Source organism: Lontra canadensis, unplaced genomic scaffold, assembly GCF_010015895.1.
Source record: "Lontra canadensis isolate GAN:19392208 unplaced genomic scaffold, GSC_riverotter_1.0 scaffold184, whole genome shotgun sequence".
NCBI lineage: Eukaryota > Metazoa > Chordata > Mammalia > Carnivora > Mustelidae > Lontra > Lontra canadensis.
In genome coordinates, this window is record NW_022631178.1 from 1,421,683 (window position 1) to 1,446,645 (window position 24,963).

Consider the following 24,963-nt stretch of genomic DNA (forward strand, 5'->3'; position numbering starts at 1 on the left):
CTGGGAGGCCCTGGGTGGCCGACCGCCCCACCCCAAAGCTGGGTCTGCTGCTCCCGGGCCCTTATCTGGGACGGCCACTGCTCCCCACGGCAGAGTTCCTGCTGGCCCCGAACAGCCTCACCTCTGGTTCTGTTGGTCTGTGTGGGGTGTGGCTGAGGTGCCGGCGTGCGTCTGGACTTGGGCCCCCATGTCATCGCCCGTGTGGGCTCCGTGGACGCCCGCAGCCACTGGGGAGGGCCTTGCAGGGCTGTTACGGTGGTGGGGGTCAGAGCAGGGATGTGGGGTCTGGCGCCCGCAGAGGGCCAGCAGGGCTGAGGGGGTTCCTGAAGGCCTAGGACGGGCAGCACTGCTGCGCCACCTGCTGGCCGCATCTGAGCGTGGCCCAGAGCCTGGGCTGAGGCGGGAAGAGGGGGCATCTCATGGAGCAGGGGAGGTACCTGCAGGGATGGGAACGTGTCTGGGGTTGGGGGCGCTGTTCAGCTACTGCAGATGGGCCGGCCTTCAAAGGTCTGAAGGGACAGCTGGGCAGCACACCAGTCTGGGGGCAGCGCAAAGGGCTTTGGGGTTGGGGTGTTGAAGGGTACAGAGGAGTCTGAGGCAGATGAGTAGAGACGGGCAGAGTGAGCAGGGGGAGAAACAACTTGGGGAAGTCCTGGAGGTCAGGCGGACAGGCAGTGTGGCAGGAGGGGTTGGCCAGAGGGAACGTGAGGAGCCTTTGAAGGAGCCCCACTGTATTCTGAGGGTAAGAAGGAGCCACGGGAGATGTTTGAGCGGGAGAGGAGCCCTGGTTGTACCTGGGAGTTAGCCATGAGGGGGTTGGGGAAGTGAGGGGGCATGACTGGAGGCCCCAGAGGCAAGGGCGGTGGGACCCTTCAGGGGCCTTTCTCAGAGGCGTACACTGAGACCCTGTTCTCTCCCTTAGGTTACCAGACGAGACTTCCATGCCGGTGTTCCATCGTCCTGTGCGATTAAACAGCTACTGCGGGTTAAGCCTGGCTTCTGCCCTGGGGGAGCTCAGAGCCTGGGGCGTGACACGGTCAGGTGACGGGCCGTGAGATAAATACTTCCAGGTCGTGGTCGGTGCTCTGGGGGCAGGCACGGGGAGGATCGACTTTATCTGATTAGAGGAGGTGAGATTCGGAGTCCCGCGGAGGGAACAGCCCATGCAGAAGCTTGGCGGCTGGACAGAATTTAATTTCACGGAGGAAGAGCACGGAGGCCACGGTGGGTGGAGAGAGTGGGGGAGGCAGAAAGCATGGGACCCCGTGGGGACGCTTGGGCAGGGGAGTTCAGACTCCTCTGAGGCGGGCTGTGCTGGGGGGCTGGGCGTCTCAGGTTCTAGGAGCTTCCCCTCCCCCTGGAGACGCCAACCAGGTCTAGACTCACAGTCACTGGCCGTCCTCGGCACAAGGGGTGCTCCGGGGCGGGAGATGGGGGACAGCGTCCACCTCCTCAACCGAGACAGTGACCCTCAGACTCCAGCACTAGAGGGACAGCCTCGCCTCTGCTGGAAGCTGTGGGGGAGGGGTCCCATACTCACACAGACCTTGGTGGACAGGGAGTGGCCACACCTGGTAGAGGTGGGGGTTGTCCTGGCGTCAGAAAGCCTCTGGAGGCACTGGTCGTTAGCCCCAGCCCCTAGGCTTCCAGGGGAAGGACTTGGGCCCAAGTCCCCAGCATAGAAAGGGGGCTGTGTGTCCACGGTCCTGCACCCTTCTGGCTGTTTCTGGAAGAGGGCGTCCCTCTATCATGGAGGCAGTCCCCACTGGCCTTCTGGCGCCAGGCCTGGGAAGGGTGCCTACCCCTCGGGGAGGCCCTTGGGAGGTGTCAGTCCCACAGCAGCGCCAGGGCGTGGCCCAGGGAGGCCTCCGTGGCCTCCGCCAGGTATGTGCAGCACAGCCAGTCCTCCAGGCCGGGCGCCTGCCCCGCCGCGGCCCGCTCGGCCAGGTGCAGGACCAGCAGCGCACGGCGCACCTGCAGCCAGGGCCCGAGCGGGGCTCCTCGGCCACGCAGCTCAGGCCCGGGGCCCCAGAGCAGCACCTGCAGCGCAGCCCGCGCCTGGGCCGCCGAGGGCTGCAAGTGGGCCAGCCGGGCCGCCAGAGTCTCCAGGCCGGATGCCAAGGGTGTGGCTGAGGGCGCCGCGGGGCCCAGGAGGGCACCAAGCAGGTGGCTTAGCTGCTGCGCGTGGGCGCCCGGGGGTCCCGGGGGCTGGGGGCGGACGCGGCCAAAGTCGGCCAGCAGCAGGCGAGGGGGCCCGGCCACGGCACAGCCCCGGGGCGTCACCAGCAGCAGGTTCTCGGGCCGCAGCTCTGCCAAGGCCGCGCCCCGAGCCTCCAGGTGCTCCAGCGCGGACGTGAGCTGCAGCAGCAGCAGGGCCGCGACCCAGGGGAACTCCGCCGGCTGCGGCCCCCTGCCCACCTCAGACAGCCACTGGGTCAGCGTGCGCTCTGGCACCTCGGCCGCCAGCGCCACGGGGCCGCTCCACGGCGCTCCAGGCAGTGCGCCCTCGGGCACCAGGCCGCACAGCCCCTGCAGGTTGAAGTGTGGGCCCAGCGAGGCCTGCAGCTCCAGGCCCCACGGGTGGGGCTCCTCGGCTCCCGGCTTGGGCACCTGAGGGGCAAAGAGGGGGCCGTCAGGGGCCTGAGCGCGGAGACCCCCGCCGGCGCTCTGCCCGCAGAAGCCTTCCCGCTGCCCCTGCTGCGTGTGCTCGGCCTCCAGAAGCAGGAGTGGGGACGTGTCAGTTCGCTGTCTATCGCCAGCGTGGTTTCAGGGAAAGCTCCGCTAAGGACGATGGGGTTTAGGGGTCAGACTGCAGCCCCTCAGAGGCGTGAGGAGGCGGGCAGTGCGGGGGCCTAGGGCAGGCTGTCCCAGAGAAACACGACCCAGGCCGCGGGGTCACTGGACGTTCCAGTAGCCACATTCTACACCTGCTAAGAACTGTGGACACGACAACCCCCATACTCTGTTTAGTCGGAGCCAAGATGTCCAGAATGTTAGCGAGCAACCGCTGCGAGCGTCCAGGCTACAACAGAGCAGGTGTCTCGCTCCGCGGCTCTGTCCCATCCTGAGATCCATCTCGGGGGGAGGGGGCGGCCCTGGCTCAAGGCCTCAGAAGCCCCAGCGGCCAGAAGCCACAGTGCAGGTCAGCAAAGCTCTTTCTAGAAGGTCAGGGGAGCACCAGCTCTGGGAATTACATTAGGATCGCCAGGCGGGGTGGGGGCTTCCATGCGGGAGTCAGGGTCCAGCAGCCGTCCCCGACCCGCGCGGCCAGCCACACTGCCCTCCCTCACGCTCGGGGTGTGAGGGGGACGGGCCCCCCAGCACAGCCTAACTGCTGAGCATCATCTGAAAAGTCTGCGTCTGACACGAGTGGCTTCACGGGGATCTATTTTTTTTTTCTCCCTGAGTGGCGCATAAAAACGGAAGGATCTTATGACAAGGGCGGTGACAGTTGCGTTGCAAAGCGAGTGTGGTGACTCCGTGCGTAAGGGCACCTTGGGCTCCATAGGACGGCTCAGGGCACGCAGAGGGGCTCGACATGCTGATGGTGGCAGAAGCTGCTACTTATTATACGTGTTATTAATACGGGGGCCACGGAGCCGGTGGCTTTCTAGCACCGGAGTTCCCTAGAAACTGGGTGCAAATGCAGATTGCAGGGCGCCTGGGAGGCGTGGGGGTTAGGACTCCCTGGCGACTCACGTGTCCACCACCGCACACCTCGGACACACGGTTCCCGGGGCTGTGTTAGCGCGCGTCTGTCGCAGATTAAGACGGGAAGCCCAAGCGGCGTGCGTCCCAGATGACACCCAACGTGGGACACCGGGGACGGTTCCGAGGAGCAGGGGCACGGGCGGGGCTCACCTTGGCAGCCAGCATGTGCCACGCCTCGTCGCCCACCCGCACCAGGCGGTAGTAGAGGGCATCCCCGCTGTTCACACATGGCGAGCTGTCCAGGAGGCGGAAGCCGTGGCCGGGGTGACAGGGGCCCGGGCGGCCCCCCAGCAGCCGGGCCCGGAGCTGGGCGTGCACGGTACGGACGCCTTCCAGCTGCCGGGCCTCCAGGAAGGTGCGCACGGCCTCGGGGCGATGCAGGTTGGGCCAGCCGAGGCCCAGCGGGCTGTCGAGCGAACGAGTATGTGGCTCCACAGGGGGACCAGGGACCCACGCTTGGTCGTTGCCAGCCTGGCTCTCGTCCACACTGTGGGACCCCAGAAAGAGCCTCCGAGGCTGCCCTGCGGGAGTGGGGCCGGAGCTGGGGGCCCTGTGGGTGGGCAGGGACCGGGTCCTGGCCAGGGTCTTCTTGGGCAGAGGTGGGGGCAGGGGCTGCGGGTCAGTCAAGGGGGGCCTGGATGTCCGGGGGCGGCAGGCCTTGGAGGGCAGCAGCTGGGCGCGGACCTCGCCTGATGGGGGGAGCAGGGAAGGGGTGAGGACACATGGGGCTCAGGCCCCTCGGCCCCACTGCCCCGTCTGCAGGATGGGAAGAGTGGCCCCGTGGGGTACAGGTGCCCCCGCAGTACACAAAGGAGTGACGCGTCAGTGACCAAGAGGCGTCCAGCCCACACCAGGTGACCCTGTGTCCCTGTGTGGCTCCAGCCAGGTGACCCCACCTCTGGGAGCCCCAGCTTCCTCGTGTGGATGAGCTGGTGCTCCCAGCTGCTCCCTCCCTCAGCAGAGTTTTATGGGGACCGTGACACTGCGAGTGAGCTAAGCCGCCCTCGGGCAGGGGGCTCTCTAAGCCCTCGGGCTCGGCAGCCCCCCCTGCCGCCCCAGTCCTCCAGCCAGGCCCCCCGGGGGCTCACCAAGGTTGCTGTAGGTGGGTGGAGTCGGCCAGGTCGGGGCGTCAGGCCCAGGGGTCTCGGTGGATGGCTCAGGGCCACTCATGCTGCCGTGGGGGAGGGTCAAAGTTGGGGGCCCGCGGGGGTGGGCAGATGCGGGGTGCTGATGGTGTGCGTGGGGGAGCAGGGAGCTAGGCGCGACGGGGGGCAGCCTCGGTCGTCTTGTCTGGACTGGCCTGCTGGTGGCCCTGGGGTGGTGTGTCGCCCTCCCTGGGCTCCTTTCCTCATGGGTGGGGCAGCAACATCACCTCTCAGCCGTCCAGAGCAGCGGGAAGGACCCTGTGCTTTTGCGACATGGACTGAATAGAAGGTCCAGCTGTGAGGGCCGGGCCAGGGATGGGGGGCCAGCTGGGGGCCTACAACAGCCCCAGGTCTCCTTCCCAGAGCTCAGCAGCCCGGCCACGCCCCACCCAGACCCCTGTCACCCCGACCTCCACGAGGTGCTGCTTCTGCCCACCCCAGCACCCCTCCGGGAGCCCCTACCTGCAGGACCCGAGTGATGGGGGGCCGGGGGCAGCCTTGGGGTCGAACTCCGGGCCGGGCGCTGCGGCCCTCTCCAGGCTGACCGTGGCCCGGAAGCCCCATGCAACTGTTGGACCGCAGGGAGGGGCGCCCTCTGCATCACTTCCCCAGGCCGTGCTCCCCGCCTGCCCGCAGGGGACGCGTCCCTCCAAGGTGGGATGGACACGCCAGGCAGAGGACGTGGCCTGGGCCAAGTGTGTGGGCCGGGGAGGGGCCAACACGGGGACGGTCCCTGCGCTGAGGCTCAGACGATGAACAGAGGACGGCAGTGGGGAGCTGGACATGCTGGGGAACCCGGGCAACGCTGGGGCAGCGAGAAACGCCCCCAGGCCGGCTCTTTCCTCCCTGGTTTTCGCTTCCCCTTCTGTGGGGTCATCGTCATTGGAGCCTCCCCCGCCCTCTGCCCGCCCAGCCCGGGACCCAGGGCAGGGCCGGCAGGAGCAAGCGCCCCTCTGAGCTCTGGAAGGTTGGTCTACGATGGCCACACGGGGAAAAGCACGATTGGTGGAAACCCGGGGGTCCACATGCTGGAACTCAGCCGTGTTTGGGCTTGAGGTTTGCCGCCAGGCCGCGGTGTGAAGGGCGCCCAGCTCCCCGCGGCCTCCCCGCCCCCTCCGTGAAGGGAAAGCGGAGCCGTCCCCTGCGGGCAGAGTTGCGATGGCACAGTCCGTGCTGGGCTTCTGTCCCCGCCCCTGTGGTTTCGCTCAGGGGCCATGAGCGCAGAGAGGGTAGGGTATTCTCGTGGGGCTCCACGGCCGGGCCAGGCACAGTGGTGGATCCTCAGGGCAGTACTGAGTGCCCAGGGCCCTGTCTGTGGGGGAAGCAGGTGCAGCCACGTGTGACCAGGTTCCACACGAGTCCCCGGCCCCATTCTGGGCAACAGCGACAGACTGAGCTCAAGGCCTTTCCAGCGTGAGATTCTGTGTTGATCCTGTGTTCTCCCTTCTCCCCACACTCAGCTTCCTGAGCCGACAGATTGACGGTCTCCATCTGTCACCGGTGGGCGCCTCGTGACCCTGGGCCGCTTGGGAACCTTGCGACAGGAGGAGAGGGGAGGGTGTGGGCTCTGAGGGACAGATTTTGCAACTCCAGGGCGGTCAGGGTGGGACCAGAGGTGCCTGCGCAGCCCACACCCTTCTGAGGTCCTTTCCCAACAGGACACCCGTGGGACCCCCAGCCGGCGGCTGGCTATGACCTGCCCCCAGGGGAGCACGTGCCAGGCACCCACCCAAGCACGGAATGTACGGTGAGGCCAGAAAACCGCACTGCATCGTCAAGATACAGAGCATTCCCATGTGAGAGCGAAGAGATGCTGTGGGCTGTCCGGCCTGGGACCTCCCAGCGCTGCGGGTAAGTGACCTGTCTGTCCCTAGAACCCGGCCTGGCGGGGTCCTGCGCGGGACAGGGGGGCTATTTTATTTGAGACGGATTCTTGCTCGTGGTGGAGCGGGGACGGTAGTTCATTTTCTTGGCGGAACGCTGATTTGGATGACCGAATTCCGGGCTTGCCCTTCCATTTTGTGCCCGAGGGCAGGACCTCGCTCCCCCCAGCCTGGTGCCCACCCTGCGTGGCGGCGTGGCTAAGCTGGGGCTGGGGTGGGGGCAGTGAGCGGGCGGCGGGCTGGGACCGGGGTGACCTCTCTGGGGACTTTCGCTCCCAGGATGGGGCAGGGTGGCAGGCTTGCCTGGGGATCGGCTGCCTGCCTCCTGCCCCTTGGTGGAGGGCTCTTGGGGGGCCTTCTCAGGCGGGGAAGGCAGAGCGCCCAGCACCCCGACGAGCCCCGCTGGGTGGGCCTCCCCTGAGGCTCAGGACTGGGGACCGCTGGCCTTGGCTCAGCACCATCAACAAGGGAGAGGCCCTGGGGCTGCCCCGCCTGGGGGACCAGCCCTGCTGACCCATTCTACACTTCCAAGCTCCGGACGGTCAACTAAGAGATCCCAGCTGTTGTAAGCCTCTCAGTTCCCTTACGGGGTGTCCCTGTGCTCGGCTCGGGGACTCCCTGGGGAGGGCAAAGGACGGAGGGGCCTGGAAGAGAGGGGAGCCACACGGAAAGTGGTCTGTGCCGGGAAGATGGGCCTTAGAGATGTGCGGTGTGCGGGCGCGGCCGGAGAAACTCGCTCACCATTCCAGTACCATCTGGGAGGGGAAACCGAGGCAGGGATGTTCAGCGCCCCCCTCCTGGGCCCAGGCATGCTGACTGGACCCCTGTCCTGTATTTTGGGGGACCCACAGAGACCCTGTGAGTGGCCCATCCTCTGTTCGGGTTCCTTTCCGCTGGGCCTTGGAAGGAGGACCCCCCCCCCCCACCCCAAGAACAAGATGGACTCAGGACATCCTGAGTGTTGGACCTGGTTTGAACCAGGGACCTGGGCGTCGCTGCGGAGGGATGGTTTGTCCTGCCGTTGCTGTGGGAGGGGCGCGGAAGGGAGGCTCCGGGAGCTCCAGGGCCCGCGTCCTCGCCGAGCAGCTTCCTGGAAGTCAGGCGTGGAGGGTCGCCCATAGCCTGATGTGTCCCCCTCCTGCAGCGCAAGAAAGGACACTTTTCCCAGCGTCAGATGGGAACCCGGAGACCTGGAGAGAGGCCCTGAGTGGCTTGTGAGAGGCCGCCCGTGGGCATCTCACCCAGGTCAGAGTCTGCTGACTAGTCTGACCCGGCCTACCTCCTTCTAGAAAGGGCAGATAAAGTGCTTGGTTTTAAAGCCTCCTCTGGGGGTGCCTGGGTGGCTCCGTGGGTTGAGCCTCTGCCTTCGGCTCAGGTCATGATCCTGGGGTCCTGGGATCGAGCCCCGCATCAGGCTCTCTGCTCAGCGGGGAACCTGCTTCCCCCCCTCTCTCCCTGCCTCTCTGCCTATTTGTGATCTCTGTCTGTCAAATAAATAAATAAAATCTTAAAAAAAAAAAAAGCCTGCTCTATAAAAACACACACACACACACATAAAAACCCCTATTTTTATTTGAGAGAGAGAGTGCCTGTCCCTGCGTGAGGGGGGCAGGGAGGCTCCAACAGAGAGAGCATCCCAGGCCGGCTCTGCGCCGAGTAGGGAGCCTGACGTGGGGTGCGATCCCAGGACCCCGGGATCACGACCTGAGCTGAAACCAAGAGCAGACACCTGACCCGCCCAGGCGCCCTAAAAGCAGCGGGCTCAGTCAGAGAGCACGTGACTCTTGATCTCTGGGTGTGAGTTCAAGCCCCACGTTGGGGGGAGAGCTGAGTTAAATAATAAGCAAATAAATCTTTTTTTTTAAAGCTACCTGCTTTTTCTCCCAGCCCCCCGAAGCAGGGAGACTGCTAGGAACCCCCCAAGCCTGGAGGGAGGAAGCGCAGCAGGGAGCACCCCACCTTCCCTTAGTCGGGGACTCTGGGCAGATGCTCTCCATCCCTGACCCTGCCTTTGCCCACTGGAAAGTGGGAGCCTAAGAGGACACAGACCTCAGGGCTCTTACCTGCTGGAAGAAGTCAACATGGGCTCTGGGGAGCGGTCCCCAGAACAGCATGGGCGCTTCCGAAGCAGGACCCAAAGCCATCACTGCGAGCCATTCCATCTCCCGAGACGCAGGGCCGGCTTTGGAGCTGGAACCAGACGGTTCCCCCTGGGGACCCCAGCAGCCACTCCTTCCTGCCTCCAATCCTCCCATGAGCGTTGAAAGAAAAAAAGAAAAAACAAAGCCCCAAAGTCTGTTATTAAATCAGCTTCATTTTTATTGGGTTCCAACCAAACACAGCAGGAGGGGGCTGGGGGCCTGGGGGGTTCCGGGTTCATGTTGGGGTGGGAGGTGGGGGATCCCAGGGCGCCGCCGGTGTGCATGTCCTGACGCTGCTGAGAACACACCCCTCCCTTCGCTGATGATGCTAAAGGCACTTGGATGTCATTTTGAGGGGCCCTTGGGGTTGTTATGGCAACCAAGGTCAGGAGGATGTGAAGGGAGAAAACCAGTCGGTTCTGCCCAACTCAGGTGGAGTTCGGGGGCACCGGACACCCCCTTCGGCCGTCGCTACGTCCCGCCACGAGTGGGGTTGAGGCAGGTGGGAGCAGGACCAAGGCCTACCGTGTCCAGCCACACAGCCTGGGAGGAGGGCCATTGTCCCCTCCAGGTTCTGTCTGAATCCTGTGCTCAAAACCCCCAGGCTTGGCCCAGCTTTCTCTCTGGCTCATCTCAGAAAGATCTTGAAGGATCCAGGACCCAGGACAACCATCAAGCCGGTCCGTGGACGTGGCCTCAGATATGTGCAGCTGTGGATTGGACCTCAGACCTACGTTACAGACGAGAACCCAGGGTTCAGGGGTTCTCAGCCATCAGCTCTAATTGCACACCTGGAAGGGAACAGACCTGGTTTCGAGCCTTCCTACGAGGTCCTTAAGAATACTGTCCTATCCTCCTGGGGGGAGGCCAAGCTCCTTACTAGTCGAGGAGTCTCACAGTGTTTCCTGTGCCCCTTCCTCAAACGATGCCCTGTCACCTGGCCCAGGTGGAGGTGGGGGCAGTAATCCACCTGGCAGAGGCAGGGTCATGGATGGACCCCGTGTGGTTCCTGAAGATTTTTGTAAAACATCAGCTCCTGTTGCTTACCCCCATTGATGGGGAACTCACTATCTGAAGAGTAACAGGGCAGTTCTTCCTTAACCCAAGCTTCTGTCTGCCTGTGGCTCCCTTACCCTTTAGCCCTAGCTCTGCTCCAAAATGGCAGAGACTGCACTTAACGGGGACCCTCAGAACCTCACACACTCTCTGGCCTCATTCCCTGCAGGTGCAGTGGGTCACAGCACTGGGCCGGGTCTGGTAGGGCTGCACTGGGGCCCCTCTGAGGCTGGCTGAGGGGTGTAGACTCAGGACTAAAGGTCACTCCAGCTGGCCTGCTGGAGGGGGACACCCCAGAAGCCATGCTCCCCAGTCAGGGGTCAGGACGGCTGCCCCTCCTGTGTGGCGCGGGCAGAGGAGGCAAGTGGCCGCTGTTGCGGGTGGCAGAGGAAGCGGGGGAGATGGCTTCTCCTAGTGGGCAGCCCACCCTGCTGGGCTGGTGGGTGTCGGACTGGGGGAGAGGATGGGGGCAGGGGCCCAGGCTAGCCTGTTTCGTGCTAGGCCCCCAGCGGGAGCACTGCCTGTTCTGCAAGACCTCAGTGCAGCTCTGACACTCCCCCAGAGACAGCCAGTCGAGCAGGAGCTGAGTGTGAGCTGAGTGTGTCTCAGCTATGATCTGTGCACATCCCAGGTGTGAGTGGCTTGTCCTGGGCGTGAGTTGTGCTCTCAGGAGAGCCCTGGGTCCCCATGGCGAGCTCTGCAGCCTGGGGTGCGCGTTCAGCATCAGCTGGGTCTAAGCTGGGTGTGTCTTGAGTGTGAACTGGATGTCGCATGTGAGCTGAGCGTGGCCTGGCTGGGAGCTGTGTCCCGGGTGTGAGCCGAGTGCATTCCCAGTGTAAGCTGGGTTTGTCCCAAGTGTGAGCTGGGTGTCTCAGGGGTGGTATGCGTGTGTCCCGAGTGTGAGCTGGGTGTGTCCTGAGTGTGAGCAGGGTATGTCCCAGGTGTGAGTTGTGCTCTCACAAGAGCCCTGTGTGCTCAAGGTGAGCTCCACAGCCTGGGGCGCCGGTTTAGGGTCGGCTGGGTTGTTTTGGAGCTGTGTGTCCGAGAGTGTGTCCTGGGTGTGAACACCTGTGTGCTCGGTGTGCGGAGTGCAGCAGCCGGGCATGCCTCTCCCGGGGGGCTGGGCGGCCCCCCACGTCCTGGATGTAGGCCATCGTCCCTTGGGGTGTGAGCGGTGTCAGGGGGCCCCCAGCTAGGGGTAGGGGGTGTGAACCATCTGCAGAGAGGGCTGTGGGGGTCTCCGAGCTCCCACCCAGCTCAGGAGGGACAGGAAGACGGGGTGAAACCTTTAGAAAATGCTCGAGAAACTATGCAAAAGATGAGTCCTGATGAAAAAACAGTCCTGTGGTCGGGTCCCTACAAAAAAGGGGGTAAGTCGCGCGGGGCGCCAGCGGCGGGCGGCCTCCGGGAAATGCATAGGTGCTCGTGGGACGGGCCGGCGCGCGCGGGGCCGTCAGATCATCTTCATGGTGAACTTGCGGGCGCCGCCCTGGCCCGCCGTGGCCGCCGGCCCGTCCACCTTGCGGAAGGAGTACTCCACCGAGAAGTGGTTCTTGTGCTGCCCGCGGCCGCGGCTCCACACGAAGAGCAGCAGGAAGCAGAAGAGCACGACGCCCAGGAAGGTGATGCAGCCCATGGCGGTGGACACGAGGATGGTGGTGAGGTCCAGAGGGAAGCGCGCGGCCGCCTGCGTCTCGTTGCGGCCCTCGCCCGGGGTCCGGTTGGCGGCCGGCTCGGGCTGCACGCTCAGCGTGGCGAAGTAGGTGTCGTTGCCGCCCGCGTTGCTGGCCACGCACGTGTAGGTGCCGCTGTCCTGCGGGCGCGCGCCCCGGATCTCCAGCGTGCCCCCGGGCAGCAGGCGCGCGCGGCCCGCGCTGTTGGCCGTCACGGCGCGGTGGCGCGGCGTCACCCAGGCCACGGTGGGCGCGGGCTCGCCCTCGGCGCGGCACTGGAAGCGCACGTCGTCGCCCGCCGCCGCCGTGACGCGCTGCAGCCGCCGCTCGCGGATCTTGGGCTTGCGGCACACGAAGTACTCGAAGAGCGCCGAGTCGGGCAGGCTGCGCAGCGCGTCGCCGCGGACCTCGGCGGGGGTGGCGCAGGCCGGCAGCCGCCCGTCGAAGTTGAGGGTCTTCCGGCGCTGCACGATCCAGAGCAGGCGGCAGTCGCAGGCCAGCGGGTTCCCGTCCACGCGCAGCGTCTCCAGCGTGTTCACCGAGTGGAAGGTGCTCTCCTCCAGCGTGGACAGCAGGTTGTTGGAGAGGTTGAGCAAGCGGATCTGCCGCAGCCCCAGGAAGGCCTGCGGCTCCACGACGGCCAGCAGGGCGCCGGCCAGGTGCAGCTCGCGCAGGCGGACCAGGTCGCGGAAGGAGCCGCGCGGCACCGTGCTGATGGGGTTGTGCGACAGGTTGAGGCAGGTGAGGTGGGCCTGGTGGCGGAGCGCGGCGGCCGGCACGGCGGTGATGTTGGTGTGCGTGACGGACAGCGAGGTCAGGTTGAGCCCCTGCAGGCTGCCGGCGCCCACCTCCTCCAGCAGCGGCCAGTTGTCGATCTCCAGGTGCAGCAGGCCCGGGAGCCGCCGGAAGTTCTGGTCCTCCAGGGCGGCGATGGCCAGGTGCCGCAGCCGCAGGGCGCCCAGCCCCCGCAGGTGGCCCAGCGACTCGCCCGACAGCGCCGTGAGGTTGCAGCGCTCCAGGGTTAGCTCCTCGAGCGCCAGCAGCCCCGCGAAGGCCCGGCGCGAGATGAACACCAGGTGGTTGTCGCCCACCTCCAGCCGGCGGAGGCTGCGCAGGTCCTGGAAGGTGTAGTCCAGGAGGATGACCAGCTTGTTCTCGCTCAGGTCCAGCAGCGTGAGGTTGTCCAGGCGCGTGAAGACCCCGGGCGGGATGAGCTTGAGCAGGTTCCCGCGCAGGCGCAGGACGCGCAGGCGCGGCAGGTTGGCGAAGGCGCCCGGCTCCACGTGCGCGATCACGTTCTCGCTCAGGTCCAGCTCCTCCAGCAGCGGCAGCGCGGCCAGGTCGCCCGGGTTCAGGCAGCGGATGCGGTTGCGGCTGAGCTCCAGCAGGCGCGTCTCGGCTGGGATGCCGTCCGGCACGGCGGTGAGCCGGCGCCGGGTACAGGCCACCGCGCGCGTCTGTGCCGTGCACTCGCAGCGGGCCGGGCAGCCGCCGGCCGGCGGGGGCGCCGCGGGCAGGAGCAGGAGCTGCAGGCCCAGGACGCACAGCCAGCAGGTCATGGTGCGGAGCGTGGGCCTAGGGCCGCGCCAGCATCCTCGTGGGCACCTGAGGGCGGGGCAGGCATCAGCACATGGGGCCCACTGCTCCGACCCCGCCGCGCGCAAGACGCGTCCTTCCACGGAGGGCCCCGCACGGCGGAGAACTGGACGCGCGGCCACGCGAAAGCCAGTCCACCCGCGATCGCGGCGGCCGCCCTCCTAATGGCCAGAAAACGGAAACTGCCCAAACGCGCATCCGCAGATGCGCGGACACACACAGCGGGTCCCCCACGTGCGGGAGCGTCCCTCGGTCACCAGCCGGAGCGAGGCGCCCCCACGCGCGGCCCCGGGGACGGACCCCGAGCCCACGACGCTCAGGGAGGGAACCAGACACAGGAGGCCACACGGGATGTGTGAGTCCACCCGTGTGACACGTCCAAACCAGGCCCCCCCCACCCCCCGAGCGGGAAGGGGGCTCCTGGGGGCCGGGGGCTGGGGGAGGGGATGGCTGATGGGGATGGGGCTGCTTGGAATGTTCTGGAACTAACTAGTGCTGATGGTTACACAACTTTGTGAATACACTGAAAGTCGCCAAAATGTACCCTTTAAAAGGGCAAATTTTATGTTATGTCCATATTCTCTCAATAAAAACATTGCAAGAGAAAGCACTTATTGAACTGGAGAAGAACTTCACAACATAGTGTACAATTTTGGGGTACCCCCCCAACAACTTATTGAGTGCCTTCTGTATACAGGCTCCAAGTCCGCTGAAGGGTCAGGCAGCTGGAGGTCCCGCCCTCCTGGGGGTTGTTGACATCCTCCCAGCGGGGTGGCAGGTGGTCTCAGTATCCTCCCTGGCTACCCCCAGAGGCCTTCCTGGGGCCCCGCCCATGCTGTCCTCCCTCTTCCCTGTATTTGTGTCTACACTGGTCCAACCACCACATGAAATTAGGACGTAGCTTAAAACCCCAGTCATGTCTGCGACCTCCCAGGGGACTCTCCAAGGGCTTTGTCTTCATCACTTGGACTTCCCGAGAGCCCAGGAGTGTGCATGAGACCTGGCACCTGTTGGGGGAACACCAGTGCTCGATCCACACCGACAGCAAGTCCGGGGGACATACCCGGACGCTCTGGAAGGAAGGGTGGGCGGGGAGGGTGAATGGGGCTGCTGCCGCAGACTGGCAGAGGCTGGCTTGCATCCCTCAAAGAGCCATGTTTGAGTCTTAGCCCCGGTACCTGTGAAGGGGACCTCGTTTGGAAACAGGTTCCTGCAGATGTGATCAGTTATGATGTGGTTCTATTGGGGTTGGGCAGCCCTACAGCCAGGGATGGGTGTCCTTGTAACCAGAGGGACAGGGACACACACATTGATGCCAAAGGCCACATGAAGACAGAGGCAGGGACTGATCTGGTGTGTCTGTAAGCCGGGAAAGCCAAGTGTTGTGCAGAGCCACAGAAAGCTGGAAGAGGAAGAGGGGATCCTCCCCGGAGCCTTCAGAGGGGACTGGGTCCTGTAACACCCCAATGTCAGACTTCCGGCCTCCAGAACTGGGAGAGGATAGGTCTCTATTGTTTTAAGTCCCTCCACGTGTGGCATTTTTGTTGTGATGGCCACAGGCAGCTAGGAGAGACCCAGTAAATGATCGGGAAAGTGCCCATGGTGTCTGGGAAAGGGAGTGCCAGGCTGGGGGAACTGCCAGTGTAAAGGCCCTGGGGCAGGAGTGGGTGCTGGCAGTGGGGGAGGGAGCCAGCTGGTGTGTGGCATGGAGCCTGCCCGCCCCACCGCCCTGTGCTCCTCCCTCCAATCTTCTCGGTTGCAGCCAGGCCCTGGGGGTCGAGGTGGGGCTTGGCGGCGAGGGTCCAGCCAGATGGCAGCTGGATGGGGGCTGCCCACTAGCTGGTCAGCTATTTTTGGCCTCGTAGCAGCTGCATCTCCCCAAGCATCCCCGATGAGAGTCTGCCTGTTTCCACACTGTTCCCACAGGACTGGCTGGGCAGGGACTCAGGCTCCAGGTCCTCCATCTGCTGGACATCTGGGAGGCCGGCTCCCGCCTTCCCAGACTCCTCGGGGAATGAACACGCTCAGAGCCCCTGGTCCCCGCCTGCTTCACGCCAAGCATGAATCCCATGTAACTGGGGTTGGGCGGGGAGGGTCTGCACTTTGCAGGCACAATCCAGGTAAGACGAGGTCACCCTGGGCTCAGGTGACCCTCACCCCATGACTGGTATTTTGATACAAATGGGAGACATGGACACAGATGCACAGGGCAGAGGCTTCGAGACAGTGGGTCGGAGGGTGTGGCTTGGAGCCACGGGACACCGAGGACCACCAGGAACCCCTGAGAGCTGGAAGATGCCAGGAAGGATCCCCACCGCCCCTAGAGACTTGCGAGGGAGCCCAGAACTGTGGACAGACCCCTTGAGTTTGCTGCAGGGTCATTGGAGATAGCGAGAAAAAGAAACTGGACCTAACCTCCGCGTCCATCACTAGGGGATTGGTTAAATTATGGTGTGTGTCTGCTGTGGCATCAAGGAGATTCCCGTGTACCAGCAGAGGAAGACAGCTGAGATCTAGTTAAACGGAGGAAAAATGGAACTAACCAGTGTTCATCAACAGGGGATCAAACAAGCGGCAGTCCGTGGCTACCGTGGAACCTGGGAGATGTGAACGCACCCGCCCGGGAAGACAGCTGAGAGGCACTTAGACGGGGGTTAAAAAAATCTGGGTTGTCAGCGACAGACTGCACAAATAAAATGAAAAGAAACACCAAACTGAATTCTAGATGCCCCCCCCATGCCTGGGATTTCACGTACCCCAACGAACAGCCTCGGGAGTGGTGGGAACGGAGCTGCTCACGGCACGAGGAAACCAAGGATCGGTGGGTCTCGGCTCATGGCCTCCAGCAGGGGACCAGGAGGGAGGCTGTGGGAGGGAGCGGGAGCCGGCCGGCTGTGCCCTCCCACCGCGGCTGTCCTTAATTCTGACCTGGACGTCGCAGGGACACAGTCTCTCCCTAAGGCAAACTTCCTGCTGAGGCTGTTTTTCTAGGTCATTCTGCCCATGTTGTTGCCCAGCACGTGGGGAGGCTGGGTCCCAGGAGAGGACAAGAGAGCCGGAACGGATGGTCCCCCACTCAGCTGTCCATCTCCCATGTCTGGCAACTTCCTACCTTAAACTTGCCCCTGACTCTGAGCTTCCTCCCAGGTCCCTGCCCCAGCCTGTGCTGTTCCCTGTGGTCAAGGGGTAACTGTCCTCGCCCTGGGAACTAGGGACAGGGCCTCAACAGCCTGATTCAGGGGGACTTGGGGCCCCTCTGGCTTTGCCCCAAGGAGGGAATGGGTGGTATGATTCAGCACCAAATACAGAGTCCTTGTGGGGACAGAGTTGTCTGGTCTGTTCTTTCTGCAGCGGAGAACCGTGCCCCCGTCTGGCATATAATGAGGCCCCAAGGCTCGGCACAACCTGCCCCGTCCTCTCCCTGCCCTCCCCTCCTCCCTCTCTCCCCGGTGCCCACTCTGTTCTAGCCACCTGGGCCTCCTGGCTGTTCCTCCCACAAACCAGGCCTGGTCCTGCCCCAGGGCCTTTGCACGTGATGTTCCCGCTGCCTGGAACACCTTCCCTGCATGGCTCCTCCCTGACTTTATTTGGTTCCGGTCTTGTGTCACTTCCTGGTAACTCTGTACTACAGTCCTCGTCCTAGTCTCTCTCGATAAAGTAAGCTCTGTACCCTGCGTGTGTCTCGAACCCACGGCCCCAAGATCAAGACTCTCGCTCCACTGACAGCCAGCCGGGCGCCCCCATCCTAGTCCCTCTAAATGCCATTGAGACCCTTGCTTGTCACTGGTCTCCCGTCTGCTGGACCGTGAACGCCGCCGCCACCACCTTCAACACGGCAACACCGCGGAGCCTCGGCTCTGGGCCGGCCCCAGTGCAGGGTCTCCACTGGGACCCCACCGCATGGGGCACCTCCTCCCTTCCCAGTCAGGGACACTGAGTAGCACAGCACCTCGGGGTGGCGGGAGACCGTGTCGGGGGGCAGTGGGCAGCGCGTCCAGTCGTAGCCCGGAGCACAGCTGTTGCTGCCCGGCTTTTTAAAAGGACGATTTAATCGAGGGCGGCTGACAGCAGTGGTGCGTGGGTTTCAGGGGAATCTTGAAACGGTTTTTATTGTGCATAACGCTGGGCCTACTTCTGGCACCTCAGAGACACGGCCATGCAGCTGCCCCTCGGTCCGCGCTTCTGTCCACTAGTCAGTCAACGAACAGCTGCCCGGTGCTGAGCCAGAGCCCGTGAGACGCGGAGCCCTGGAGACAAAGGGCCCCGCCCCGGAGCCGGGTGGGGCGGGGGGAGCTTCCTGAACACCCCTGGCTCCAGTCGGAGAAAGACGCCAGGGGAGGGTCGGTGGGGCCGCGGAGGGGTTCACAGGCTCCCGTTTACCCAGAGCGGGGCTGCTCTACCTGAGGCCCCGCGGAGGGGGGAGGGGCTGAGCCTGTGGTGGCAGGAAGGGCGGGGGGGGGGTGCGCCCGCAGACACCCTGGGGTGAGGCCCTGCGGTTCGGGCAAGACGAACACGGACGTTGCCCGTTTCTTAAGCTGTTTCTAGGTCGGAAAGAATTCTTCTTACACAAGAGCTGGCCCAGAACACGGATGAGGACAAAACAAGGAAGGAAGGACTCGGCGGCCAGAGGGGGGCCCGGCGGGGGCTGGCAGGACGCTGGGGAGCACCTCACCCGCATCCCTCACCTGTTACGGGGCGGCCGAGCCACGTCGATGCCCCGGACGGGAGCACAGCTGGCCCTCGGCCGCAGGCCCCTCCAGCTGTGACCCAGCGTGTCCCTGACCGTCCCTCAGGCGCGGCCGTCATTGCGTCCACAAGGCCAGGGGTGAGGCAAGCCAGGGGTATGGCGAGCCCGGGAGGGACCCTCATGGGCCTGTGTCCTGACCCTGGGTCCCGCAGTGGGGTTCCCATCCAGCTGAAGGTCTGGGCTCCCGTCCTGCTTCTGGGGGTTCTCAGGGCCCTGTGCCCACTGCTCTGCAGGGCAGAGGTGGGTGGGAAGGGCAGCGGGCACAGCGTGGACAAAGGCCCTGTGGTGGGCTGTGGCCGACAGGGAAAGGAGGGCCCTGTTCTTACCCTTTCTCTGCCCCTTGCCTTCTTCCCAGGGCTGGGGTCTTGGGGGACACACGCTCCAGACCCTCCCTCCCTGCCCCAGGGCCGGGTGCCCACCAGGGCCTCTCCTCCTGTCCCTGTCAGATGACAACTCTCGGTTTTCTATCCTGGGCGGCACATCTCCCCCGAGCTCCAGTCCTGGGGACCCGGCCGCATCCCTGACCTCTCCTGGGGGGTTGCTGCAGTGCCCCCCACCCCGCCCCAGCCCCGGCAACGGGGAGCCGTCCCCACTCCACCCCCCGTCCCGCACATGCTGGAATCATGGCAACCCCCATCCCCAGCCAGGCCACTGGCAGGTGCCATCAGCTGCACCTCCAGATCCCAGCCTCTCCTGGCACCGCCAGGCCACCGCGCAGGGCAGACCGCTCCCACCGAGAACCCACCTCCTTCCTTCTTGTGGCCTCAGTGTTCCACCTGCAGAATGGCCCTGGGGGCGGTCAGAGGAGACCTGCACCACAGACGTGGGCTGGGGTCGTTCTCCAGGGGGCCGTTCCAGCCAGGGTGGGGGGCCTCATTCCCGGCCTCCACCCACTTGAGGCCAGGAGCGCCACCCGCCACGACCACCACAGGCATCCCCGGACGGGGAAGTGGGGCACCCCGGGGTGAGAGCCCTGTCTGGAGGTCACACAACACATGGCAGGCACACGGTGCCCCCCCCCGGAAATCAGCTCACCATCAGTCTGTGGTACACACGGGGACGCAGAGGCCCAGAGAGGGGAAGGGACCTGCCCAGGGCCACACAGCAGGTGACGAGCAGATGAAGGCTCAAGCCCAGGACGCCGTCTCCTCTTCTCCACGGCTCTCCCAGGGCCAAGGGACCCCATCCCCCATGGAACCGTGACATCTGCGTGCTCCGCAGACCCGTGCGCCAGCCGGGCAGGACTGCAAGGCCCCCAGCACCGCCGCGCCCTCCTCCCACCCCACAGGAAGGCTTGGGGTCGGCAGCGCGGGGAGCCAGGCGTGCGGTCTGCCCCAGATGAAGGTCCCCGAGGACACTGTGCTGGGTGCTTGACGCTCAGCTTGGGGCCACCCAGACCCCCTCACAGAACCAGGCCTCCTCCCCCCGCGTGCCCCAGATGGACAAGCCAGCACCGGGGACTGGGAGCACAGCCTTGTCTGCCTCCCGTAAGCCAAATCCCACGGGGGCAGCCCGGCCCCGGCGTCCGGGTGGGCGGATGACCTGTGTTTCCCGCACAGCGCCCCACTGCTGTGACAGGCTGTCCGTGGGGCGGCGGTGGTCACCGGGGACCCGGGCCGGGGCGTGGAGGCACTCTGCCACCCACTCACACTCCGGGTGTCCCCTTCTCCTCCTGAGACCTACCGCGTGCCACGCCCCGACTGGTGCCCGGCCCCCACGGGCACATTTTTCCCATTTCAAGTTTTTATTTGTTTCAGTGCCTTTTAGGGCATTCCCAGTGTTGGGCAACCATCACCTCTATCTGATTCCAGAACACTCCATCAGTCCAAAGGAAACCTCGTCCCCGTCGGCCATCACTCCCCAGCCCCCACGAGCCCTCTTCCCGGGCGTGCAGGAGTCTGGTCTAGACGTGTCGCACACGTGGACTCACAGCACGTGTGGCCTCCTGTGTCTGGCTCCCTCCCCGAGCTCGTGTTGGGTGAGAGCGGACAAGGGTCATGAAAGTGAACACACAACATCGAGGGCTTGGGGCAAGTGGGGGTCTGTGGCAGTCTGACGCTTTGTCCAGCACGGCCTGGGGGCTCTCTGAGCCCAGATCTGCATGGGAGGCGGGGGTCAGCCAGGCGACAGTCTGGGAAATGGTGTTCTGAGTCGAGGGACTGTGGGAGCCAAGTCGCTGGCGTGGGGACAAGCCCGGTGCCTGAGGCGCAGCCCTGAGGGGCTGGTGTGTGTCTGCGTCTGGGGGCTGGGAGCCGGAGTTGGCCAGGGTGGAAGCCCGCAGGCCTTGGGCCCCGCCGAGGGGCTGGGAGCCCAGGCTGAGTGTGGCTGCCGTCAGGAGGGGCCCGGAGCAGGACCACGGGGAGTCTGTGTTCGTCTGAAGGTACGTCCGCTCTGTGTGGCCTGACCCCGTCGCCCTGCAGCCCCTGAGTCCGGACCGTCCTGCCTACCCCACAAGGTCGTGACAGCGGGCTCTACCCTGTCCCGCTCTGGTTGCTCTGGGGCCCGGCCTACCCCGCAATCACAGCGAAGGACCCGCCAGCCTCTGGGGCAGGACAACGCCCGGTCCCGTCAGCGCCCGCAGGCTGCCCCGCGTCCCTCCCTGCGCCCACCTCCCCAGGCTGACCGCAGGGGAAGGGACAGATGCTTTGTAGAGAAGGATCCTTCCAGAAGAGTCTGCCCTGGGTGCTGGCTGGGGTAGGAGCCTCGAGTCCTCGCTCGGCGGGGGCCTGCCCGCACTCACTCACTCCATGAGCGCTTCAAGGGCACCTGCTGGCTACGAGGTGCTATTCTCGCTCTCCAGGGCAACGGCTTTGAACAAAAGAGACAAAATCCCCGCCTTTCCGTCTACGGGATAAACAGAAGAAAGAGGTAACAGAGAGGCCACACGCAGACTGTGCTATGAAGATCAACGGGGGGGGGGGGGGGGGGGGTGGGGTGTGCAGGCAGTGGGACGGCGGGCGCCCCAAAGACGCGGGGAACGTGTGGCTGTCACCTTCTGAGGCCAAGAAGAGACAGTTTGCCAACGAAATCAAGGGTAATGATGAGCTGACCTCAGACGGGGAGACTGTCCTGGGATCCAGGGGGACCCGACACCCTCTTGAGAGAGCGGCAGAGGGCAGAGACCGGCAGACCCCGGGCTGCGGGCAGGGAGGACGGAGGGGGGCTGCGGGGCAGGGAAGGGCAGGAGCCGGGTCTCCCTGGTCTCCCTGGACCCTGGGGGGACCAGCCCTGCCCGCGCCAGGGTTTTAGGACGTGTGAGCCCAACGTGTCAGAGAATCGGAGTGAGTGGTTTTAAGCCTACGCAGGTGGCGGTTTGTGACGGCGACCCCAGGAGACTCATGCAGGCTGGAGGAGGTGGGCTGACGCCCCTGCAGAGCTGTGAGCCTGCTTCCAGGGACTGGGAAGAGCGGGGGGCCAGGCTCCTCATGGAGGAGGCCATCAGCTCCAGCTTAAGTGTGGGGACACACCTGGGGACGGGCCCCGGAAACTGTGCCTCACAGCAGCACCTGGGGAAAGGGCCCCCCTCCTCCCCTCCACCCGAAACTGTTCAGGGCTAACCTGCCATAAACTCTCCACCCAAGGAGAAGGCAGAGTGTGGCCGGGGTCCTCGGGCCCGTCCCCTCGGGCAGACGCAGCCTGGCCGGGCCCCCCCGCGCCTCCCACCCACCTGCCGTTCTGCCGAGCTTTATCCCAGGCCACGGGATGCTGAAGATTGCCTTGGGCAAGGCCCAGCCAGGCCCCCCTGGAGGCAGCAGCTGAACTCACGGGGGTGGGGTGGGGGAGGTGAGAGAGATGGTGGAAGCTTGACAGCGGGACCCCATCGGCCCCCACCACAGCCTGTCTCCCTGTCACAACAAGGACAGGAGGGAGCAAGGGGAACTGGGTTTGGCAGGAACTAGAAACATCCCCCATTTCCCATTTAAGCTTCTAGACAGACTGGGCGGGCCCAGCCGCAGCGGCACCGGCCCTCCGGGGCCTGCGTTTGGGAACACGCTGCCAACCCCCCCACCCCATTTGGTGCATCCTTCGTCCTAGATCCAGGCCCTCCTGGGGCTTTCATCCATGACAATTCATTAAGCCCTAATTAGCCTCCGTCTGCTGTTAGTCCCTTAACTTAACTCTTAGGGGGGCTGGGGGCCTCCCGACCCACTTTCCTTGCCAGCCTACACACGGGCGCTGCCAACTACCCTCTCCGGGAGAGGTTTCTTGATCTAGAACCGTTCTTCGAATGCCCACCTACACTGAGGCTGCTCACCCGCTGGCCCAGCCCTGAGGGTGGGAATAATGAAGCCCATTTGGAGAAGAAGAGACTGAGGGTCCGAGTGGTTCAGCTCACTTAGTGTCACGAAGCTTAAGGGTCAACATTTGAACGTGGGTCTGATGCCAGCTCCTTTCATTAAATTCCAGAGCGCTACCGGAGGGCAGAGGGTACCCTCCTGTGGCCCAGGATTGACACCTGGTGGTGGGTGGCCGGGGGCCCACCCGGCACAAGCTTTGCTTGGCGAGCCCCCGGGGAGGCTGTCTACCTGGTGACTAGGTGGTGACTCAGGGGAGCCCAGGAATGACAGCACGGGGGAGAGCAATCAAGCGGCTGCCTCACGTCGCTTTCTGGGCCCACTCAGTGAGGCACCTGCAGATCCCGGGCCTCCGCTGGGGCGGCGGGGAGCAGCCGCCCCCATTCTGTAGAAGAGCACACTGAGGCCGAATGGGCACAGGGCAAGTCTGCCGTCAGGGCCGTGGGGACACCGAGCACCAGACCAGGGCCCGGCGTGCATCCGCGCACCGTCACATCGGCCTCGGCCCTGGAGGCCTTGCGAGGGTCTCTCCGACGCCCCACGTCACCAGCTGGGACGCAGAATGGAAGGAAAGCCAGGATGAGAGCACCGGGTTTAGCCCTTCCAAAGCCCTGTCCCGGGGCTGGGCAGTCCCTTGCTGTCACCCTATGTCCTCCGGGTGGAGTGCAGGAGCAGGGTCTGTGGGGGAAGCCCAAGGGGTCTGCCCGTGGGCTCTTCGCGTCTGGATGCTGCCTCAGCTGGCTGCTTTGGCTCAGAGAGGCCCAGAGCCCGCCTGGGCTGAGACTCCTGACAAAGACAAACCCCTCCTTGCTCACCACCTCGTCCACACTGAGACCTCGTGTCCTCCACCTTCTGTCACTCGCATGCCACACCCTTCCCAGCCTCCACACTTCCTCCAGGGAGCCCTCCCGGATTGCTCCAGGTCTCACTGCTCTTCTGGCCCAGAGGTCCCCCATCAAGTCCCAAATGGTCCCTCGGCCTACTGTCACATCACACAAGACGCTCCCCTCCCACCCTCTCCCAGCTGCAAGAGATTCTCAACCACCTCAGGACACACGGAACCACCAGGGTCTGCTTGTTAATAACGCAAGGTCTGGGGCCCAAACCTCAGAACTGGGGGGCCGGGGTACCTGTGTCTTTAGTGCCCAGAGCGCATGTTAAAGAAACCACTTATTAAGGCGCTCTCCAAAGTCAGGACCGACTCTTTTCTTGGGCCCAGACCAAGGCACAAGCCGCTGTCTGCCCCCCCCCAACTTGTTGAATGGAGCTCAGTGGTCTCACTGACCAGCTCCAGAGGCCCAGGGGCACCCAGGCCCAGCCTGAGGGGATGAAGAGAAGCTTCCCACCACGTCTTTGGTGTCGCTTGGACACAGGCCCACAGTGCAGAGGGCTCAGCCCCATGCCCCCAAATACCTCCCCACCAGGCTGAGCAGTCCCCAGCCCCCAGGACAGAGCCTGTCCTGATGCGGACCCCAAAGGCCCCCATCTCCTTCTCGGCATCTCAGCACCTCCAGGCTGAATCAGACCCGGCAGCAGGAATGAAGCCTTTATCCTCATGGTCCCCCCACAGACCCAGTCAGTGCTCCCTTCTTCCCCCATGGAAGGGGGCGCATCCTTCCGGTTGTCCCCACTGCCCCACAGAGCCGCCCAACCCGCTCCCCGCTCCCCAGTGCCCCAGGGGACGGGAGGGGTACCCCAGCGTGGGGAGTGGCCCCCAAAGTTTCCAGGGGGAGCGCTGGGGGCCTGGCAGAGAGCCATGCCCCCAGGAGGGGTGCGCGGGGCGAGCGCCCCGGGGGGGAGGAGAGGGGCGCGGGTGGGGGCTGCGGGGCGCGGGCGGAGCGGGGTCGCCGGCCCTCGCGGCCACTCACCTGGGCGGCTCCGCCGCGGACACGGCGCGGGCTGCGGCGCGGGGGCCGCCCGGAGCCGACACGAGCCACCGCCGCCGCCGCCTCCCGGGCCGCCGTGCGCGCCCCCGCCGCGCGTGCCCGGCCGCCCTCCCCGGCTCTCGGGGCGGGGGCGCGCGGGGCTGCGCCGGGCCGTGCGCGCCACCCGCTCGCGGAGTGCGCGGCGCCAGGGCCGCAGGTGTGCGGGGCGCGCGGGGCCACGTGCGCGCAGGTGCGGGGTCGCGCGCCAGGGCGGCGGGCAGGGCCCCGAGCAGGCCCGGGAGCGCGAGCCGTCTGTGCGCACCCGCCGGCGTGGGCGCCGGTCTGAGGACCCGCGGGGCCCGGGCTCGGTGGGGCTGCGGACTCCGCGGTGCGGGAAAGGCCGGGGCGCCCTGGCTGCGCGCTCCGGGTCCTGCTCCCTGCCCCTGCCTCGTCCTCAGGCCCGGCCTCCCCACCTGGCTCTTGGACGCCTGCCCCAGCACCTTCCGCCCCAGCCAGCTCCCCGCGGGGCCCAGAGGAAACTGAGCCGCTGGGCTCCGAACGACCCTCACTCCTCATTGCCCTCAGGGTCTTGTCTAAAGTCGGTGTGTTTCTGGCTCTGCCGCATCCCCTTCCTCCCATTCTCTCCCGCACTGTCCCCAGGGAGGGCCCCTGCTCTTCGCAAGCCCGGCTGGCCCGCCTCAGGGCTCTGCACCTGCTGTTGCCTCTGCCTGGAGTGCCTCTCCCTTCATCCTTCCTTGGCCCGTTTGTCATCACTCGTGTGTGTGAGGGACAGGGCCCATGGCCCGCCGCGCCCAGTGAATGTTGGGTCTCCTTTTACACACTGTGACTAG

At 65.1% G+C, this 24,963-nt stretch overlaps 2 protein-coding genes across 2 annotated transcripts; both read right to left on the reverse strand.

Annotated features, from left to right (window-relative positions):
- Window positions 1-1,159: 1,159 nt before the first annotated feature.
- Window positions 1,160-4,881, reverse strand: PEAK3 (PEAK family member 3). The gene is made up of 3 exons (XM_032847084.1): window positions 4,800-4,881; window positions 3,862-4,400; window positions 1,160-2,610 (listed from the first exon to the last, which is right to left on the reverse strand). The coding sequence occupies exons 1-3, from the start codon at window positions 4,879-4,881 to the stop codon at window positions 1,828-1,830; spliced, it is 1,404 nt and encodes a 467-aa protein (XP_032702975.1). The 3' UTR covers window positions 1,160-1,827.
- A 6,499-nt stretch (window positions 4,882-11,380) lies between these two features.
- Window positions 11,381-24,204, reverse strand: LINGO3 (leucine rich repeat and Ig domain containing 3). Its single transcript, XM_032847085.1, has 2 exons — window positions 24,116-24,204; window positions 11,381-13,214 (listed from the first exon to the last, which is right to left on the reverse strand). The coding sequence occupies exon 2, from the start codon at window positions 13,166-13,168 to the stop codon at window positions 11,390-11,392; it is 1,779 nt and encodes a 592-aa protein (XP_032702976.1). The 5' UTR covers window positions 13,169-13,214; window positions 24,116-24,204; the 3' UTR covers window positions 11,381-11,389.
- Window positions 24,205-24,963: the final 759 nt, after the last annotated feature.

What these genes read in the sequence shown, in the direction of transcription:
- LINGO3 (XM_032847085.1), bottom strand. Translation starts at nt 13,168, where the DNA reads ATGACCTGCTGGCTGTGCGTCCTGGGCCTGCAGCTCCTGCTCCTGCCC.
- PEAK3 (XM_032847084.1), bottom strand. Translation starts at nt 4,881, where the DNA reads ATGAGTGGCCCTGAGCCATCCACCGAGACCCCTGGGCCTGACGCCCCG. An exon ending in ACCCACCTACAGCAACCTTG is followed by an intron (nt 4,401 to 4,799) that starts GTGAGCCCCCGG and finishes TCCCCCCATCAG; the next exon opens with GCGAGGTCCGCGCCCAGCTG. An exon ending in GGCACATGCTGGCTGCCAAG is followed by an intron (nt 2,611 to 3,861) that starts GTGAGCCCCGCC and finishes TTTGCCCCTCAG; the next exon opens with GTGCCCAAGCCGGGAGCCGA.